Below are 13,518 nucleotides of genomic sequence, written 5' to 3' on the forward strand. Positions count from 1 at the left end.
CGGATTTTGCTGGCGCTTTGCAAATAAACATATGGAACTGTGGGAGACAGAGTTTTTACAGTTATTTAACATTGGTTTACACGGCACAGTGCTCAGATTTTGAGCTAGTGCTGCTTTAAAGCATGAATTCCCCCCAGAAACCTCTAGCAGTAGCACTCGTACAACTCTACAGTGCAGTGTGTAGTGCACTCGTAAAGTGAGTCCTCGCTTACCGACATCCCGGATTCCGCCGGACGCTTTATCCACGCCAGACCTGCTTATCCCATGGTCCCCGCCGCCGATTAACATGGGATCCGCAATCCGGCGGTCCACTAACCCAGTTGTGCGCAAAAAGTGGGGGGCGCGAGATTTTCTGGGGTGGGGGGGAGGGGGTTACAGAGGCCCCGTCCTTTCCCGAAAGCATTTAAATGAAATGCCGGGGATCGCGTGAGGCCTCGGTAACACTCCCTTACCTTCCAGCGACGTGTCATCGTGACGAACTAGCATCAAAGGACGCCGCAAGGTCACGTGACATCGCGTTGAAGCGGCGTCATATGACGCTGGAGCCGTGTAGAAGGGGGGGGGCGCGCAGAAAAGAAACCTTTGCGCACCCCTTAACCGACGTTAACCGACGGCGGCTCGCGGGACGCATTCCTTCGGATCAGCGAGGACCGCCTGTATCGTGATCCCCAGGTCCTCCTTTTTTTTCTCATCTTAAAACACAGGATTTTGAGCATTTTCTGCTCATTAAAATGAAACTTTGTGTGTGTGTTCAAAAGCATGTCACTCAGCAATCAGCTGCACGCTAGCTTCTAAGGTTACCATGGTAACCCTTAGGCTGCAATGGGTTCTCTGGGGAGGTTCATTTTAACCTCCCGGACACTAAATATTTCAAACGCTTCTATCTCCTAAACGAAGCGCCTGGTTTTAAAAGTAAAAACCGCATTGGAAGGGAAAAATGGGATCACAGATTTAGACCAACACATCAAATAAAATTCAAAGATTAAGTCTAATGATATATTTTGGTGGGTTTGATGTAAGTGATTGGTGCTTAAAAACAGGCAAGTCTATTTTTAAATTCTATTTAAAATGTTTAATGTTTCCATGGCAACCAAGTGTTTTTAAGGCTATATACATTATTTTCCTCATGCCTTTGAATTAGGGCTGTTTATCTAACTTATTGCCTCTACAGGCAACTATTTAATTCTTATGATCAGTGTTCGACAAACCTATACATTTGCTCGCCCCGGGCGAGTGGATTTAACCCCCGGGCGAGTAAATATTGGCCCAAGCAGCACACGTTTGGTACTAGGTGGCGAGTAGATTTTTTTGTGTGGCGAGTAGATTTTTTGGTGATTTGTCAACCACTGCTTATGATCATCTATTTATAATGCGCCAATGTATTCTGTAGCGCAGTACAATATGGTTGGAGGCCGAAAACAATAAAATAACAAAGATTGTTACAGTAGGTAAGGAGGACCCGGCACCAAGGAGCTTACGCTCTATAAGGAAGGGTGAGTGGAAACATAAGGTAAAAGGGGGTACATTAAATGAACAAAGGTTATACTAAATCCCCACTGCATTAGAGGCCAAGAATAAAAAATGAATATCACAGGACCCCGGGAAGACAAATAAATACAATTTTAAGGGTGATTCCACCTTCCTAAAGATTCCTGTTACATTGATAAGTTGTTTACCATCATGTAGGATCTCGAGGTTTAAGAACAACAAACGACTTCTGCTCAGCTCAACATTAACATAAAGTAATCAAAGTGTAAACAAAATGTCCATAAATGAAAAATACATGACACGCATGAGTTGTTTTGTAACCAGGGCTGCAGTATGTAACCTGCAGGTTATCCCTGTTTCCAAGCCATATATATATATATAATGTATAACCTGCTCATTATGTAACTGTATTTGTAAACATGTATTATTTGTCTTAACTCTGTGCCCAGGACATACCTGAAAACGAGAGGTAACTCTCAATGTATTACTTCCTGGTAAAATATTTTATAAATAAATAAATAAATAAATAAATAAGCCAGCACAAATCGAACATGACGATCCTACTCACAAGTGAATTCCACTTTGGTTTTAATTCACACATTGTGTTTTTTAAAGTAGAGTTGGGCAAACGCTAGTGGTCCCCGTCGGGCTGCTCACCGACGTCAATGACGCTGGAGACGCGATGGGAACGGGCCGCTTTAGGCCTCGTTCAGGGTGCTGGCTTCGGAGGGAGGGCGTGCTGCCGTGCGTGCTGCCGTGAGAAACAAAGTATTCAATTTGAATACTGGTTGTCAGGGTAGCAACCGCCCTGTCTCCGAAGCCAGGAGTTGAAGCTGACTACAGTTTCAATAAACGAAAATTTCGTTTTTTGGAGCTGCAGCAGCGTCACTGGGACCTAGGCAGCCAATGAAATCATTCTTCAGAATGATTTCATGACTGCAACCTCGATACTTACCCTGCTGTGTGTAACCCCGGACCCCTCCCCAACGCTGAAAAGTCTGCTGGGGGATAAACACAGATCGCCCAGCAAACTGCAGCACTGCCTCCCTCCCGCCCTCCCTCCGAGTCCTGCAGCTGGCACCCTGAACGAGGCCTTAGTAATCGGGTTTCCTGAGACGAAGCTGCCGTAATTGTGTCCTAGATGTGTAGTCCATTAGGCCTTTGTAAGCCAATGGGGTCGAAAATATAGAAACACATTGGTTCTTGTTTATCTATCTTATGGTTTAGGGCACTTGGGTCATGTGGTTGCCATTTAAAAATAATGTCATTCCGCGTCACTGAAATTAATCATTTTGCTCACTAATCATTACAGCGACTACCCCTCTAAATAGGGTTATTCTTTGTTCCAACACAAAAAAATGCTACATTTCCAATCTACTTACTGTTTCAGATCAGATTTGGAAAGTTAAAATGGTTGCCAAAGTCCACGAGCCAAAAGGAAGCCATAATGGATGACATTGTGGCTCCCTATTGGCCGTCCATGGCGGCCATCTTTAGATGACCAGGAAGAACACCGGCAACTAAATTGGTAAATATCTCAGGAACCGTGGCGTCCCCGGAACCAAAAACAGCTCGGTTCATCTCCGGAGAATCCCTCTGGTTTTAATTCTGTAAAGAAAATCAATATCCAAAACGGGCGAGCTTGCTGCTCTAATGAATAATTTTGATATTTAATTATTATATCATTTGTAATGATTGATTTCTAAGGCAACCAGTGTACTGAGTATTTATTTTTCAAGGGTATTTCTTCGTCCGTGATTCTCTCGACAAACACTGTGGAAAGGGCTGCAATTGTAAAACACAGAGTAATGTTAGAATTGTATCATTGACATTGCTTTGAATCCCTGGACATTGGCACATGGTTGCTTGTATGCCATATAAAAACTTTGCCAGTGAAAATAATGGCAGATACGGTTTGATGGAAAGCATGGATTGTTTTATTCAGGAGATGTTACTTCAGGGGGACTTTTTAAAATAGAATATCTCTGGGGCGAGAGTTGACCGTTTTTTTTTTTTTATAGCTTTATAAGTTCGAAGCAGGGGGTCTCCGGCGCTGTAGCGCATGGATTTAGGCTCCAGGGACCCCCTGCTTCCCGAGATATTTACTTTGCGTAGAGGGGTGCCGGTAGCAGCACCGGCTAAGCTGTGTGGGGCTATCGAAATGGCAGATTTGAATCTCCCACATCACGCGGGCCAATAGGAAGCCGTGACATCATCCCTTGCGGCTTCCTATTGGCCCGTGTGACCGGGGAGCTTTAAACCTCTGGAGCTGATACCGGCATCACCTACGGAGATAAGTAACTCGGGAAGCAGGGGGTCCCTCGAGCTGAAATTAATGTGGTTACGCTCCGGAGACCCCCTGCTTCAATCCTATTTTTTTTTTTTAAAGCACCCGCTGCTTTAATGTGATCCCCGATAACTGCATAAAGTACGGGAAATTGCGGAAATTCTTAGTCATCAAGTTCAACATATATTTATTTTCATTACGTTCAGCGCGTGTAAGTATTACTGGTGCCCAATTAACTCTTCCAGTGTCGGCGAGGCCGTGGCGCTCTGCCCCTCCGACACTCACGATCACATGATCAAGGGGAGGAGCCGTCTCCTTCAGTTCCACTTAGTGAGAGATCGCGTGGTGCGCTTCACAGGAACGCAGAACGCGATCAACCCTACAAAAATGAGCAGGGTCTATAGGACATAGCTACTACGTAATAGGGCCAGACCCCATTACATAGAAGCTACATCCATAGGGCACCCAAAGAGATAAAGGTGCAATTTTGACAATTATATCTCACAAGGGAAAACATGATTTCTTTCTGACTGCTCTCACAATGACCAAGGTTCCATTGTTCCCTGTAATGGCCATGAATATATTTGTAAATAGTTACCATATTCCCTCTAAAATGTATTTTGCCCAAAGAGAATAATCATTATCTAAAGCAGTGGTTTTAAACCTTTTTTTGGACATTCTGCAGAACCCCAACCCTCTCTAATAGCGTGTCTGAGATCAGATGCATTGTAAGGAACCCCAACCCTCTCTAATAGCGCGTCTGAGATCAGATGCATTGTAAGGAACCCCAACCCTCTCTAATAGTGCGTCTGAGATCAGATGCATTGTAAGGAACCCCAACCCTCTCTAATAGTGCGTCTGAGATCAGATGCATTGTAAGGAACCCCAACCCTCTCTAATAGCGCATCTGAGATTAGATGTATTGTAAGGAACCCCACCCCTCTCTAATAGCACGTCTCAGATCAGATGCATTGTAAATTCTTCTGTAATTGGTACAATTTTCAAATGACCTGAAAATTGCAGGGAACCCTTTAAGAATACCTGTGGAACCCAATGGTTCCTATGAGACCCTATTGAAAAACACAGGTCTAACGTATAGCCTTCCCTTGTAAATAAAACCTTACATTTATCAGGTCAGTGGCTTTCACGTTTCCAATTCCATTATGTCTAGTTTACAAATTCACCAATGTACACCCTATTCAAGATTTGGTTTTACTATAGCTTTATTCGGGGGCAGAATTGTGCTCTGCTCCCTATTATCACGTCCCCATTATATCCTGACAGCCTTTTTTTTTTTTTTTTAACATTATCCGTCCCGGTCGGGGTTACCCAATAAAACGTTGCAATGTTCTGTCCCAATGATTTTGCCGGGATTTTTTATTGTCTCTCTGGGGCCAAATCTCTCACACATACTATCCCCAACTGAACTGAATAGGTCTTTACCGTTTCCTTTTTGTTTGGCACATGCTGGCAACATCATTTGTTTAAAGTGATTAAGGTAAAGGAACAATAATTATCAGATAACATCTGCATTAAGCTGACCCAACGAAAATAGAAACTGACTCATTTTTACACTAGATGGGAAGCGGTGGGTACTTTTGGAGCTGAAGTGAACTAAAGTCAGCCCCGGCTCCTGTCATACTTACCAGTAAAGTTACAGGTGTTAATTCCTTGGTTTTAAAGGAAGCCAATTAAACTAAATTATTTTTAAACATTTTTTTTTCTGACCCACTACATGAGATGGCCGTATAAAGTCACCGAGGGTTATTCATTAAACTGTGATAGTGCCGATCGTTGCACTATCGCAGTTTAATGAATTATTGACTTCAATCTTTTTTTCCGTGAGATAGTGCTTGCTCTGTACTAACGCAGCTTAATGAATTACCCCCATTTGCTACCATTAATACATATTCCTCTGAAGTGTTTTGACATTTTCTTCAGAAATATATGAATTTGATAATAACATGAATTGCTTCAGTCGTGTGGGGTCTGTGATACACTCGGGGGCTTTGAAACATACTGTGCAGTTATTTTGCCTCTTAATTGTTTCATTTTTGCCTCGATACATATGTGCTCCATTGTGGTTTCATGCAAGATCAACAAACTGCATCAGCACAATGTTCATGTACGTGTAAAAAGTGTTAGAGAACATGAAAACGTGCAAAATAGCACAGAACACGTGGCAGCCACAAGCTGCTGAGAGGAGATTTCCAACGTACGCAACAAAATAGGTCAATTCCAGGGTCCTATCAGAAAACAAGATCGGATAGTGTGGAAAGTTGAGCTTACATTGGTTTGGTTATTTTTTTCAAGGACTAGGTCAAAAATGGAATGAAAACAAAAGAAATGTGTATACTGGACCTTGTAGAAAGGAGGGGCATTTTCCCACATATTCCTCAACGCCAGAACTCAAGACCCCCCCATCAGGTCAGGTTTTCAAGATATCCCTGCTTCTGTACAGGTGGCTCAAAGAGTCACCGATTGAGCCACCAGTGCTGAAGCAGGGATATCTTGAAATCCTGAGCTGTTGGGGGATCTTGAGTTCTACAGTTGAGGACCCCTGCCATAAAAGAGTTAGACATACTAGCTACTGAAACTTGATAAGGTTATTACCATGGGTTTTAAGTTTGTCCGTTATCTTGTTGATTTTTCGCTCCAATCTGGCGTATCTGGCAAACTCGTCCATCATACTAATACTGGCAAGCTCATGCCTCATTTTCTGAATTTCAGCTCTCATCTGAGACTCTTGTTCTGCATCCTCCTGTAGGAACCTGGATACCTGATGGGAGAAAATAGGATTTATTTATGTATAGCAAAGCCATTGTTTTAGTCACACAGTGGAAAAAATTAAAAATAAATTCTTATTTTGATCATGAAAACAAAAAAAAAAAGAGAATTACAAATAAATGTCCTGGTTCACCCAGAACAGTCTAGGTTCCCGAGGTCTGTAGAAAAGCATAAAAAGGTTAAGGATAAACAGAATATAAGGCTTGCATTTACCAAAATTGCTTTCTATTTAAAAAATAAAAAATAATCAGATTACAATTTATGTATTGCTGGGTGTCATTATTCTGTCTCAGTTGAACCTTCCAGAAATGTAGTAATAATAATATTTTTTGTAACAGTAAAAACTTAAGATGTGCAAATCTACACAGGACAGAGCAATGTGCTTTGAAGTGCATTACAACTTTATCCATTGTGCTAGTTTATATTTCAATATCTCTTCTTGTAGAATTGCTAAATAGAAGAAAATGTAAGGGAAGATGCCATACAAAAACATAAACAGGTAAACTGTATCAGAAATTTGAAGCTTTGTGTTGTAATTTCAGAAGTACTATTCTTATAATTTGCATGGAAGTGATTTGGGGCTTGTACACCCCTGGGCACCAAAAGATTAACATCAAGAATTCAGGAGCCATATAAATGTTTTATCATTCATTTTATCTGCATAGTGAAAACATTCCCAGCTTCTGTGATATATGTCATCACCCCACAGTTCAGCTCAAATGCAAAACAAATGTATCTGTCCCCAAAGATGTTTGTAGCATCTGATCTGTATGGAGATGTCACAATGGTGGCGTGGTTGTCTTGTGATATCTAAAATCCACTTGGGGACGCATTGAAGGCAGCACCCTCCTCCATGCTTGTGTGGGGATAATGGCACTGGGCTGTGTGCTCATCCTGACCTCCCCCAGATGGGCATTTTAGTATAAATAGATAGGGGGATTACTGCTGACATGTATTTATATAGCTTGTTACTGAGTTTTTAAACCTTGATTGCAAAGTTTAGGTATGATCTGTATTTTTTTTAGGTTTAAGGCATTGAAAAAATAAGGTTAAATAGGGTGAAAATGAAGCTCAAGGTGGCACACACAAAAAAAAACATGGCAGTCATAAGATGTCAAAATTCACAAGCAGTGGCTGGAATGGGGTTAATTTTAGGGAGCATCTAAAAGGGGGGAAGGGGTGTGTGATTATTTAATTAGATTACAATCAATGTGGTTCTTGCCCTGGTTTTAAAGGATACGATTCAGGGTAAACAAATGGGAGTTTGATTTATGAAGCAGTTAATACACATTGCGCCCTTCCTGATATTTTGCTCAACCTGGCTAATCTTTAGATCAGCAGTCACTGTAACCCGGATTTCACAACGCATCTCCCATTTTTAATCACGTTTATGCAACAACATGCACACACATCGCCTCCTTTCCATGACCGTGGGGAGGGGGGGGGGGGCACTTTTTATTCCCCATTTGTGATATAAAAGCGACCAGTCGCCCTTACTTACTATTGAGGAAAAGGAAGGCAGCAGGGTTTTAAAGAGATTGCACAAAAACACAGTGCTCAGCGCTAACAGCCACGCACAGCTCTCCGCCATGTTCCGACTTTAATCCTGGTCACAACATCATCACACACACGCACAATAGCAATTCACCAAACCCCACCCCTCGGGCCAATGAGGTGAGCGCGGGGAATGTAGTAGGAGAGAGTTGGGGGGAAAAAGACATCACAAAAAAACTCTGTTTCTTTTATTATTAATACTATTATTATATCCCAGCTTGTATTTCATAACCACGACGCTGGCTTAGGTGACTGTTCCTGTTATACCAGAGGAGGAAGGCTACCAGAGGAGGCGCCTTCCCGCCCCCCCAGTCAGAACGTTGAAGTATCAGCGATAGAACGTTGAGGATCACAGATAGAACGCTGGGGCATATGTTAAAACGGCGTGGAACGTGACGTTCCATCAACAATGACGAGCCGCGTCCAATCAGCGAGCGCTGTTGTATTTACCACCAGCGATTCAAACAAACGTGAAAAAAAAAAAAACCTCTTCATAGGGAGGGGAGAAAAAAAATACCCAAAGCCGATTTACTACCCCCCCCCTTATAATCAGTGTGGATACCAAACACAGAGGGAGGGGGGCACGCGAGATGAGTGACAGGCAGAGCTACCCAGACAGGTGCCCGTGTTATGATTTGAAAGGCGCTCTGTTACCTCGCTCAGCCAATCCCAGCTTGGGGAGGGCGGGGGGTAAGGGGGTCTCAGCTCCACCCCTCCGCCCCCCCCCCCCAGCAGGGTGAATAGATAAGAGGCGGAGGGATCCTATCCGGTTTAAACTAGTTCTGCCGCTCGCTTATTAACCGCTTGCAAGCGCTGTGCTGCGAGATATTCTTTGTGAGGACTCCATCTGCAGGAAGGAGACGGGCTGCAGACAAGAGGGATTTATTTATTTCCCTCTCTCTCTACACCCAGCGTCCATTAGTGTGGACAACAAGCCCGTGCAGAAGACCTGCAGCAGTTTGCAATCCCACTTAATATCTGGCTTGTTGTTATTTTTCTGGAGGGGGGCTGCGGAGATCTAAAAGCACAAAAACAAACCACCATGCCCAAGAGAAAGGTGAGAGGACAGGGGGAGACTGGCAAAGTGCATGGGGATGGATGTTCAAGGACGCGGGTAGTATGCTGGGGGGGGGGGGGGAGAGCTGCGGGGAGCTGCTCCTGTGTGCGGGGCACGGGTAATGCGTGGGGTTTTTTTGGGGTGGGGGTGAATTGGCACACGGATAGTTTTTGTTTTGCGGGGTTGGCACGGGTACTTTGTGTTTTGGGGGGGTTGGCACACGGCGTACAGTACTGGGGGGAGCTGCTCCTGTGTTTGGGAGGGGGGATTGGCACACGGGCAGTGCGTGTTGGGGGGGGGGGGGAGATTGGCACACGGTGTGTTGCACGCTCCGGCGCTCTCTTCCATGAACACAAGTTTTTAGCCGCGAAAAAAAAAAAGCGAGTTGGAAAGTGTCTCCTCCATTGTTCTCCCTAATGAGCGCTCCGCGGGTCGCAGCTCCGCCTCGCACTGTGCCCCCCTGCACCTTGCATTTGCACGTATACCTTATCTTATATTTATTTTATTCGCGCATTTGTTTAAAAAATTTTTTTTTTTTTTTTTTAATTTTTTTTTTGTGAGAAACCTTGGAAAAGGCTCCAAGTAACAAACACCCTGCAGCATGCACATGCATCACAGTGTTATTCCGCTGCAGGAATCTGCGCTTTCCTATATGTGCGCGTGTGTATTCAGCATGGTGTCACGCACTTCATTTTCCTGTGCTGCGCGCCTAAATGCCCCCATACCTTTACCCCGTGTGTATGTGTATATATAAATGTGTGTGTGTGTGTGTATATATGTATGTGTGCAGGGAGTTTTGGCAGTAGGGGGGGGGGCGCTGTCAGGTTGTTTATACGAGGAGTAATGGCGCGGGTTGGATGGGATGCGGCGCTGCTTCTCCTTCCTCAGCCAGCCCTGCTCTCCCCGCGGCGGCGGGTTCTCCCCTCCTGTCTCTTGCTCGCAGTGGTTAGCGCGGGAGGGGGGGGGGGGCAGCCACGGCGTTCTAGAACGTTCCGGATCCCTCTCAGCCAATGGACGAGCGAGGTAGAGCTTGGAGGATTGTGACGTCACAATCCATTGGGTCCCCCCCTGTGCTTGCCAGTGACCCTGCTTGGTAGAGCTCTTCTCCCCGCAGATAGGGCACGGCGCACACGTAGGGGGAGGGGTTTGCGCCGCTGCCTGTGGCTTGAGCTCTTGTAAAGCTGCCTTAATAAACAATATCCCCCCCCCTCTCCCTCAACTCCCAGTTGATTTTACCATGCAGGGAGCTGTGGCTTCCTAGTGAGGCACAGCACGCTTAGCGCCCTCTGCTGGCTCCATGTCCACGGAGGACGTGCCACCTGTTGCAGGGAGACTTGTGCAGTACCTGGGACTGGCCCATTCTCAGGTCTGACATGGGACATACATACTCCTAGCAGTTAATTTGGGGATGTTCTGTGACTGAGCCCATCTGGCATTAGACTCGCATTTCTAGCTTTGGAGCGACTATAACAAAATATGCTCTTCTGTTTGCATTTGTAGGTCAATGCTGCTGATGTCGCCGATATCAAGGATGAGGTAAGACTTATTTATGCAGATATAGATATATCTTTATTTTTTCAAACTTTTGTTTGTACTATTTGACTAATTTCATTTCTTTCCCTCCCTTAAGCCCAAGAGGAGATCGGCACGGTTGTCGGCTGTAAGTATGAGACGGCTAGTCTAGTCTATATTGGCACATCTCATATGACTTGTGCTTTTACATGAAACCGGATAGTCTTGGTAATGTTCATCGTGGTACCCTGTTTTATACATTACCGTTACTTTTGTGTAACTGCTACAGTCAGGTGTTTGTCATCTGTCTTCCAGAAACCAACCCCAAAGGCCGAACCAAAGCCTAAAAAGGAAAAAGCAGTGGTAGTAGTAAAGGTAAGTTATTACACACTGATATTTTTATGCACACCATTGCTAATGCAGGATTATTGTAATATTACACAATAGATTAACATTTATTAACACCATTGCAGTCAGAAGTGCCACAACAAGATGCTAGTTGTGATCAGTAACTGGTTCCACCAATTTTAAAGGTGTTAAGCGAAAGAAGCAGAGTGCTTTTGCGGTGGTAAGAGTAGGTCTGTTAGAACGCAGAGCGCACAGATATGACAGTGTGAACTCCTTCAAACTATAGCTGCTCGTGTAGCAGAACATGGCTAAGTCTGACTGCACTTTGGCCCGTGGCTGATATTGCTCTATATGCATAATAAGTTGTATCAGGCAGCAAATCTTGCTTAGCAGTGTGTGGTGGGGTTAAAATCCGGCACAGGAGTAAAACTAACACCTGTAACATTTAAACCACTGGAATGTCATTTTCCCAGTGGTTGGCATTCAACATGCTCAGTTATGGGTTATAAAAAGATGCAATGTCTGATCTATTACCGGGACTTCTCTGTGCAGGCCAAGTCCGAGGACAAAAAGGTCCCGGCAAAGGGAAAGAAAGGAGCAAAAGGCAAACAGACCGAGGAAGCTAACAAAGAGGAAACCAATGAGGACCTGCCATCTGAAAACGGAGAAACGAAATGTGATGAGGTGTGTAGCCACTACTTGCCCTTAATTCCGAGCCTATTTGCCATTACTCTTGGGACTCTTTCTTTGCTTTCCCCTTGATTAATATTAACAGCCAGGTACTCCTTTGTTTTGTGTACTTACCCAGACGGAGTCGTGGCTCTTGATTTTTTTTTTTTTTTTTTTTAAGTCGCCCTACCCTTTAAAGGGGGGGGGGGGGGTTTAATCGGTAAGCATTTGATCGCAGCCTCGTTGCTGTCATGTATATGATTTCTTGTCTAAGCTATAGGTGCTGCAATGGGAGGCTGACTTCAATGGGCTTAAACAACATTTTGGCGTTTCTGCTATTTGGTGGACAAGTCAAAGAACATCAGCCCATATATATATATCTGGGCGTTGGGCCCTTTTCTAACAGACCAGAGCTGTACAGCGCTTGTGATAAGAATGACTTGTCATAATGCAGATAGTTTAAGATAAAACAATGAAGTACTAATTTGGTTGTCTGCCAAATGTTAAGCTTAATCCATGGTGGTGTACATTTTGATTGGGGGGGTAAATGGAGTAATCCTACGTTAAATGGCAGCTTACTTTGCCGTGCAGAAGCATTGTCTGCTTGTACTTGGCAGGCTGCTAAGCCCTAAAACCGGTCCTATTCAACAATACTAATGTATTGAACCCAATGTTTGTTTGTTTTTTGTCCTTTTTTCTAGGCCCCAACTTCTGATGGTGGAGACAAGGAATCAAAGTCTGAATAACCTACATCTTGTACCAAGTCTTTTATCAGTGGTTCCTGTACCTCCCTTGTACAATTCAGAGGAATATTTTTATCAGCTATTTTGTAAATGCAAGTTTTTTAGTAGTTTAATTCTAGACAACCCGTTTTTAAAATAGGAGGGAATCCCACCGTGTCCCATTATAAACGTTTTCTTTTCTTTTGTGTTTACACACATTTGGATAATGTATGTCTTTTTACGTTTGCTTCCTTTTTTTTTTTATTAAAAAGGATGGAAATCGTGTACCATAGTCGGCTGTCTAAGAATATGAAATGCATTAATAACTGTGGTAGGTTGAAGTCTTGCGCAGACTTTTAATTCCATAGCCTGTGACCAAGACAGTGGTTTTTAGATTCACCCTTTGTGACAGCTCGCCATTGCTCTTAATGCAGGCATCTGACATCAATGGGGTTGATGACAAAAGCTGGTATTCAGAATGTCACATTTTAAAATGTCTTAACATTTTAATTGTTCTCTGTACCCATATATTGTCTTGCGTACAATTTGCATCTTAATAAAACTCCCCTGGTGATGGATTTCCCTCTAAGAATTGTGTACTGTCTGTGAAGATGTTATCAACTTATTTTTTTTTTTTTTTTTTTCGGTAGTGGTATTTTATTTTCAGTAACTTTGTAAAAGTGCTGTGAATCTTTTTGGGAAAATTCCTTGAGTGTTTAGTGAGTGTGATGTGCATTACTGAGAAGTGGCGCTTTTTTCTGCTCGGCAGAACAGAGATGAGACAATTTTGTATCGAAGGTGCTGGTACGACGCGAGTGCAAGATCATTTTCTGAGGCAACTTTGTCGTTTTGAACTTCACGCTGAGAAAGTCGCTAGAATAATGGATTCCAAGGATTTCAACTACATGTTTTTATTTTTCCTAGATTTCCACTCTACTAGAGTTTAAAAGAGAAAAAATGTACAGATTGTTCATAGTGTCTGTGTTACTGATCACCAAGCAAACCAATAAAACCTGGTTTAAAAAAAAAATGACCTAGTTTGACTAATTGTGCACGTGTGGCTGCTTTGTTTTTTGTGTATGTAATAATTGCAC

General features: G+C 43.5%; 2 protein-coding genes across 2 annotated transcripts in view; one reads left to right on the forward strand and one right to left on the reverse strand.

Annotated features, from left to right (window-relative positions):
• GET1 (guided entry of tail-anchored proteins factor 1) overlaps window positions 1–8,215 on the reverse strand; it is a 52,806-nt gene extending 44,591 nt beyond the window's left edge. The window contains exons 1-2 of the mRNA XM_075593732.1: window positions 8,064–8,215; window positions 6,389–6,554 (exon numbers count right to left, since the gene is read on the reverse strand). Of these exons, the coding sequence (XP_075449847.1) occupies window positions 6,389–6,554; window positions 8,064–8,153 (256 nt within the window). The 5' untranslated portion in view covers window positions 8,154–8,215. The remainder of the gene's footprint in view (window positions 1–6,388; window positions 6,555–8,063) is intronic.
• Window positions 8,216–8,882: 667 nt separating this feature from the next.
• Window positions 8,883–13,016, forward strand: HMGN1 (high mobility group nucleosome binding domain 1). Its single transcript, XM_075593733.1, has 6 exons — window positions 8,883–9,173; window positions 10,674–10,709; window positions 10,804–10,833; window positions 11,001–11,060; window positions 11,586–11,717; window positions 12,404–13,016. The coding sequence occupies exons 1-6, from the start codon at window positions 9,159–9,161 to the stop codon at window positions 12,446–12,448; spliced, it is 318 nt and encodes a 105-aa protein (XP_075449848.1). The 5' UTR covers window positions 8,883–9,158; the 3' UTR covers window positions 12,449–13,016.
• Window positions 13,017–13,518: the final 502 nt, after the last annotated feature.

The sequence above is a fragment of the Ascaphus truei genome, chromosome 3 (assembly GCF_040206685.1).
Source record: "Ascaphus truei isolate aAscTru1 chromosome 3, aAscTru1.hap1, whole genome shotgun sequence".
Taxonomy (NCBI): domain Eukaryota; kingdom Metazoa; phylum Chordata; class Amphibia; order Anura; family Ascaphidae; genus Ascaphus; species Ascaphus truei.

Coding starts and splice junctions, on each gene's coding strand:
- HMGN1 (XM_075593733.1), top strand. Junction 10,834..11,000: donor GATCGGCACGGTTGTCGGCT/GTAAGTATGAGA, acceptor TCTGTCTTCCAG/AAACCAACCCCAAAGGCCGA. Junction 11,718..12,403: donor GAGAAACGAAATGTGATGAG/GTGTGTAGCCAC, acceptor CCTTTTTTCTAG/GCCCCAACTTCTGATGGTGG.